This window comes from Myotis davidii, unplaced genomic scaffold, assembly GCF_000327345.1.
Source record: "Myotis davidii unplaced genomic scaffold, ASM32734v1 scaffold654, whole genome shotgun sequence".
NCBI lineage: Eukaryota > Metazoa > Chordata > Mammalia > Chiroptera > Vespertilionidae > Myotis > Myotis davidii.
In genome coordinates, this window is record NW_006285795.1 from 1,098,358 (window position 1) to 1,105,496 (window position 7,139).

Here is a 7,139-nt window from a genome sequence, read left to right on the forward strand (position 1 = left end):
TCCTTTTAAAATTGAATTTAATGGGTGGCACTGATTAATTAAATTATATAGGTTTTAGGGTACATTTTTATAATATTCTATTGTATGTTCACGACCCCAAGTCAAGTCTCCTTCCCTCACCATTTATCCTCTTTATTCTCTCCTCCCTTTCCCCATCCCTTTTCCTTTGGTAATCACCACACTATTGTTTGTCTATACATCACCTTTTAATACCTTACTCTTTTTTTAAATCCTCACCAAAGGATATTTTTTCCTCACTGATTATAGAAGAGAGAAGAAGGGAGAGAGAGAAAGAGAGAGAGAAACATCCATCCGTTGCCTCCCATACACACCCTGACTGGGGATTGAATCTACAACCTGGGTATGTGCCCTGACCGGGACATTACAAACACACACATTTAAAAAGCACATATTTACGTTATATACATATTTTCCTAAATGCATGAAGTACTTTTAATAAAGGTTAAAAGGAAGCAAAAATCACAAAATATAAACGAAATAGAGTACAACCAAAGAGCTATATGATTTAAAAAGCAGGTAATCTATGCCCTTGTTGGTTTGGCTCAGTGGATAGAGCATCAGCCTGTGGACCAAACAGTCCGGTTCGACTCTAGTCAAGGGCACATACCTTGGTTGCAGGTTCCTCCTCGGCCCGGGCCCTGGTCAGGCCTTGTGCAGGAGGCAACCAGTCGATGTGTTTCTCTCACATCGATGTTTCTCTCTGTCTTTCCCTCTCTATTCTACTGTCCCTAAACAAATCAATGGAAAAAAATGCTCGAGTGAGGATTAACAAAAAATCCTATATAATAAAAAGCCAATATGCAAATTGTCTCCTTGGGAGTTTGATCGGGAGTTCAATCACTCGCTATGACGTGCACTGACCACCAGGGAGCGGCGTAGAGCATGGTGGGAGACCAGTGGCAGCGGTGGGGTGCTGAGGGAGTGAGGGAAGGAGGAGGCAGGGAGGCAGGGAGGCAGGGAGGCAGGGAACCTGATTGGCCCTGATCACTGGCCAGGCCTAGGGACTCTACCTATACACGAATTTTGAGCACTGGGCCTCTAGTAAATCAATAAATAATAAAAAGCAGGTAATCCATATATAAAGATTGACGTATACAGTCATTAAAGGTGAGAAAGAATACTACTAAAAAAAATTAGTCTTGGATTCAAAGAAAACTGTATTTTTCTGTTTATAAAAATAATTCAAGGCCAAAATAATAAAGAACTTCTTTTTCATTCCATAATAAATGAAGCTACTACCCCCTCTACCTTTCTTCAGGCCTTATCTTTTATGAAATTGTTTTCAGAATAACTGTAAGAACAAACATGCCTAGGTTATTATCGCCATAAAATATTTTCGCTATATAAAAACAACTAACATTTTCTATACACGACAAATGTTTACTAGTTTTGTGTAAGCATTTACAATGTATACCATCGGTGGTATGCATCTTTCTTCTTGTGTCTTGCTCACCAATGGCATTTATATTTACATGTACTTGTTCAGTAATAAGATTGTGACTACAAAAATAAGACATAAAATCTATATGCTAAAGTTCACCTAAAGTAAACATTTGTTTTCAGCTTCAACTTGCTTTGAGGCAAACCAGAAATGAGTATTAACTAAAGTATCTATGTCAAAGAAGATGCTTTACATTAAAAAGAGCACCATATTTATACCAGTTTCAGAAATACTGCATATACCTACTTAGTAATTTCAATCTTTTACTAGTACAAGCGCTGCTGCAGCAAAAAAGAACCTTTTTAAAAAGTTTATTTAGTCTATTGTTTCCCACTTTTGCCACCTAAGCCAGTTGTGCACTACCTATTGACATCACTGGATAGGTGAGTCCGATCTATTAACACTGGTTCAAATGATTCTCTTCTTCATTCTAATTTGACTACCAAGAACTCTTGTCAACACAGCAGTCTTATGTTTATTTTACCACAGAAACAATTTCAATATGAGTTATCAGGAAACTAAACACACTACCTTAAGAAGAAAAAGATTACTAAAAGAAAGCTAAACAAACAGAAAGTCTAACATCAGATACAATTTGAAAGCAATAAAAATGTAAGGATCTTGACCTGTTAACTAACACTGTGGGACACTACAGGAATTTTTTCCACAAAGAAACCAAACAGATTCTGAACTCTCAAATTAAATGTTTTAGTCTGTTCTTCCTTTTACATTTAAGGGAATAAAATTTAAAGTGACCACAATTCAAGTATTTATGGCACAGCATGCACATTAATTTTACTTACCAAATCATATATCTGGTTCGCCAACTGTACCTTCTCATCTGCATCTTCCAAAGCTTTATAGTAATCCTAAATAAAAACATTTGCATTTCAAAAATAAGTTAATAATCTTAAAATATGTGTATCTAGGACATATAACCACATTTTCATTCTCATTCCTTGTTATCACTGTCAGTCATCCTAAATAAGCAATAAAAACCCAGTTAAGAAAAGGGTGTAGATGAGGTAGAATTAGAAATTATGCACAATGGCCAAGAATTAGAGAAAGATGTTCAGAATTCCTAGAAAAGATATAAATAAAAATAAATACTATTCCAAGTCTAACCTCTATACTAATGAAAGTTATATGCTGTAATGACTAGATCTTTTCCTTAAAAATTTCTTTTGAAGTTAAGATTTATCTAATTTGTAAATAACATTTAAAGTCTCTAGTTTTAAAACATGATTTTTATAAAAGTACTACTACTGAAAAAATGCTAACCTGAATGTCTCTATTTTCCAACTGCTGTATAACTCTCATTTTAAGTTAGGTATCAATTCACACAGCTCAACCTATAGTGTAGATTTCTCCTCAGCAGAAAGCAAATTATTGTTTAAGAAAATAAATTCTATGACTGTCCCTGGAGTATCAGACTTCTCAGAGTATATGCAAGCTGCACTACACCAAAAACTTACCTTAACAGATTAAGGGGATAACGAATGACTTTGGGATGTATATATGTGATGTCTATATTCACACACACCTAAGCCTCCAGGTATCCTCTAAGCCAGGACCAATTCTGTCACACATTCTAAATTCTTGTTCTCATAACAGAAATAATCTTCCCCCCATGCGGTAAAATAAATGACACCACTACTCTAAATCTGTAGTTTTCAAATTTAGTAGCTGATCCTTGAACAATTCTATGTGGGCTGGAGTTGGGGGAGTCATTATCACGCAGAGATATTAAAGGACCTGTCCGATGCCACAGAGCGACATGGCAGAGTCATCACCAAAGCCAGGTGTCTGAAGCAGTTGGGTCAATGCATCTCAAACAAACTAAATCATACCCTTAAAGCAAACCCTGCGGGGAGAGCTGATATCCATTCTAATCTGAAAGACAGCTATAAGTACTGTACAACTAATTAAGAACTCAAAGAGATCTTTATTTCTAGGCCTAGTTCATGTATGAATTTAGAGTTTTAAACTAAAATACTTTTAAAGAATCCTTCTCAGCTCTTAAGATTCTGTTCTTCTGTGATAACACCAACTTAGGTACCTAGTAATATAAAAAATGTGCTTCAAGTTCTGCTAATTAAAAGTGTACTTTTTTATGGCTCTTTACTCTCTAATAAAAGTCACTAATTACTAAAACAGCTTTTAAATAAATTACCAAAATGCTTCAATGAAGCTCCAAAACACAACAAATTATTTAAATCCTCAGAAGCCATTGGTAACGTTCCCTCATTTTGATATCCAGAAAACTATTTATTTTTAAAGTATCTTTCTCAGAGAGTCCCAGTTTTAACCGACAAATCACCCAGAGTGCTGAACGTACTTTTTTGATGGATGCCATTTGTTCTTCTCTCCACTCTGGCTTATTTTTCTTTGCGTTCATAAAGAATTCACTGACTCTTTGCTCTAGTTGATCCATTGCATCTATGACATAACAAAAACATTTCATATTTAGACGACCAAGTTCATACACTGAATATACATGCTCTGACTAGGGGAAAGAAACAAATATCTGACAATGTACACTCCTTCACTGGGTCACTAACTTTAAATACGGCATGCTTTAATTCTGTAAATATAGAATGCCTTAATTACCTTAGTAAAAAACAAAGTCACAATTTTCCCTACTAATAATTTACTTTTGTTGATGGTAGTTTATAACTTTTTCCAATAGTCAATGTAGTCAACAATACAGAGAGGCTCTATACTGTAATTTCTGAATAGTACAGTCTTGGGTCAAAAGGTAATGGTATTAAATCAGCCAAATGTGTCAAAACACGATGTCGTATTGTAAGTACCACTGGGAAATTGACACATTCTTTTAATAAAAAAAATTATAAAAATGATTTTAACCTCTTGCTATATGATCTTAAACACAAGGTCATCTCCTATCTATGATTAAAAGCAGTAGGTACAATCATTTATCACTTAATATAGTATATTACTTATTCTAGATACATTTTTTTCCTAAATGTGTGCCAAGAGTAGTCATTCCATGGCTGCTAAAAGAAGAAAAATAAATAAAAGGGATTATGTTGCCAAATAAATTAAGGAAAACATTTTTACTATATCCTTCTTTTGGAGATTTTCAGTGAAATAATAGCTCTTTAAAGATTCTGAGAAGTCTTACAGTTAATTTTTAAGAGAATTTCCCTTTGTTTAAATAAGCATTTCCAAACTTATTTGCTAAAGAAGTCTTTTTTGTTAATCCATACCTATTAACTTTAGAAAATTCTAATTATTATAAAAAATATAGTTTAAAACCTCTAATTTATATAATCTAAGTCCAAATTGCAAGAGAATTTTAAATTTGTAATAATAAAAAAGCATAAAATAAGTTACTTCTTATTGAATGCCTACTTTCGATCAGGCACTGTATGTTCTAATTTATCTGTATTATTTTAATTCCAAATGATTCTCATTTTGTAGAGGAAAAACCCTCAGAAGTGGCAATGAGGCCAAGGTCAATGAGAAGTCAGTAACCAAAAATGAACTCGGATCTGAATGAACCTCAAAATCTGTGCTCAAACCTATTGGTAACTACTACTTTAGCGAAATTTTAACATTTCAACTACATTAAAGTTACAATGAACTCTGTGAGCAAGCTGGAGAAACGCACAATTCAGACTTCCACACCACAATATACTGAATAAAAGAAGGTGCCTTTCACATCGTATCACCTCCTATTACGTGCCACATGAAACTAACAACAGACTGAGAAAAGTATATTCCTGAACAATGGGTATGGAAATGTGCGTGCTGCTGCTGGGGCAGAGAAGCAAGGGAAGAAAAGAACAGGTTCTTAGCTACCTCAGGACTCCACACTCCGCAATGTCTGGTTCTCCGATCCCTTTTCCTGGTACTTCCTCCCTCCCTATCAGACCCCCTACCTCAGATCTACCTCCACCCCCACTTTTCTAAGAAAACCTGGCAGCACGAGAAACATTTTATGTATAGCTTAAACACAGCTGGAATGAATGGGATCAAAACATATTTTCTGCAGATATACTCCCACAAAGGCCAGCCATTCATATCATTTAAATAATTGAAGAGTTATCTTCATTTCTCCAAACAAGGGAGTGACACAAGGCCAAAAGGTACACTTGATTATTCACTTTCATTATGTACCATATAATTTCATATTCTTTTTTTTTTTAAGTAGAGCATTTTTAAAAATATATTTTTATTGATTTCAGAGAGGAAGGGAGAGGGAGAGGGAGCTCGAAACATCAATGATGGGAGAGAATCATTGGTCAGCTGCCTCCTGCACACACCCCACCGGGTTCTGAGCCTGCAACCTGGGCATGTGCCCTTGGCCGGAATCGAACCTGGGACCCTTTAGTCCATAAGCCAATGCTCTATCCACTGAGCCAAACCAGCTACGGCTAATTTCACATTCTTAATTTTTCGTATAGTATCTATACAAGATAGCAAACAGCTATATTACATTCACTTCACAAAGAATTGCGAGGTTCTTTCAAAACATGAGCAACATAAATTTGGTAATCATCTCTGTTTCCCTGTTGTTTTTGTTTTTTAAATATGTTTTTATTGATTTCAGAGAGAGGAAGGGAGTTGGTGAGAGATAGAAACATCAATAAGAGAGAATCACTGATGGGCTGCCTCCTGCACGCCCCCACCAGATCGAGCCCACAACCCGGGCATGTGCCCTGACCAGCAATAGAACCCTGACCTCATGGTTCATGGGTCAATGTTCACCCACTGAGTCACACTGGCCGGTTTTTCCTGGTTTTAAGTGTAATTTTGCTCAATGGATTGACCTTCTTATCTCCAGAAGCACTGATTCTTTACCTTCTCTGAATCCTGAACAATTTTAAGAAACTGCACAGAAAAAAAAAAAGGATCATATAAACCAAATACCGCTCTATGAAAGAGTAAGGTTGATTTTGGGAAAAAGTCACAGAATCACCAACCATCACTGATATAAGAAGGGGAGCCGCAAATTTTATTATGGCATACAAAAAGCTCTACAGTAAAATCTTATTCCCCTCGCTCATTCTGACTAACAAAATACCACGCTGTTGACAACTGAGAATACATGCTATAATGTGCAACTTTTCAAATGTGACATCCCAAGGGTCTCTAAAAAACTGCATGCAACCCATACTTCTATTTTCTGCTCTTATGGCTCAGAGTCAGAATGCTGACATTCATGCCGCTGTGCATGAAAACATCTACCTACGGTCTCAGTGAAGGCACAGGCACATTGGCTGCACAGTCCAAAATCCGAGAAAGGAACACAGCCGCGTTCCAGTGTCTCCTCTGGTCAACGCCAGGAGGAAAGTGGAGGGAGGCAAGGGAGGCAAGGGTTGGCATTGAATTCTTTTTGACAATTCCTATGTGCGAATCAGCCAGAGTTAGACAGCAGAGGCGCTGGGGTCGACAGCGACTAAGTCCGGCACTGAACGTGCGCGGCGAACAAGAGCAAACGCGCCCACTTACTCTGCACCTGCAGGTCCATCTCGCGCATCTCCGTGAAGCGGTCCCGCAGGTCCATGGGAAGCTGCTCAATCACTGTCAAAGGAAGAGTCCGTCAGAGGGGCAGGGCCAACGGCGAAAGTACGTGCCTGCGTCACTGCGTGCGTGCGTGCGTCGGTGGGGTGGGGGTCGAGGGAGCCGGCAACCCTGAGCGAGGCTGCCA

At 37.3% G+C, this 7,139-nt stretch overlaps 1 protein-coding gene across 6 annotated transcripts in view; it reads right to left on the minus strand.

Moving 5' to 3' along the window:
* ING3 (inhibitor of growth family member 3) overlaps window positions 1–7,139 on the minus strand; it is a 44,561-nt gene that overhangs the window by 37,146 nt on the left and 276 nt on the right. For 4 of the 6 annotated variants that reach the window (XR_001512725.1, XM_006756830.2, XM_015559475.1 and 1 more), the window contains exons 2-4: window positions 6,941–7,012; window positions 3,801–3,901; window positions 2,266–2,331 (exon numbers count right to left, since the gene is read on the minus strand). Coding sequence is in view for 5 of the 6 variants with exons in the window: in XM_006756830.2 (XP_006756893.1) it covers window positions 2,266–2,331; window positions 3,801–3,901; window positions 6,941–7,012 (239 nt within the window). In the remaining variant the exon portion in view is untranslated. Of the gene's footprint in view, window positions 1–2,265; window positions 2,332–3,800; window positions 3,902–4,275; window positions 4,278–4,392; window positions 4,405–5,287; window positions 5,400–6,940; window positions 7,013–7,139 lie in introns of those variants that run through there. The other 2 variants (XM_015559473.1, XM_015559474.1) reach the window with 2 other exon arrangements.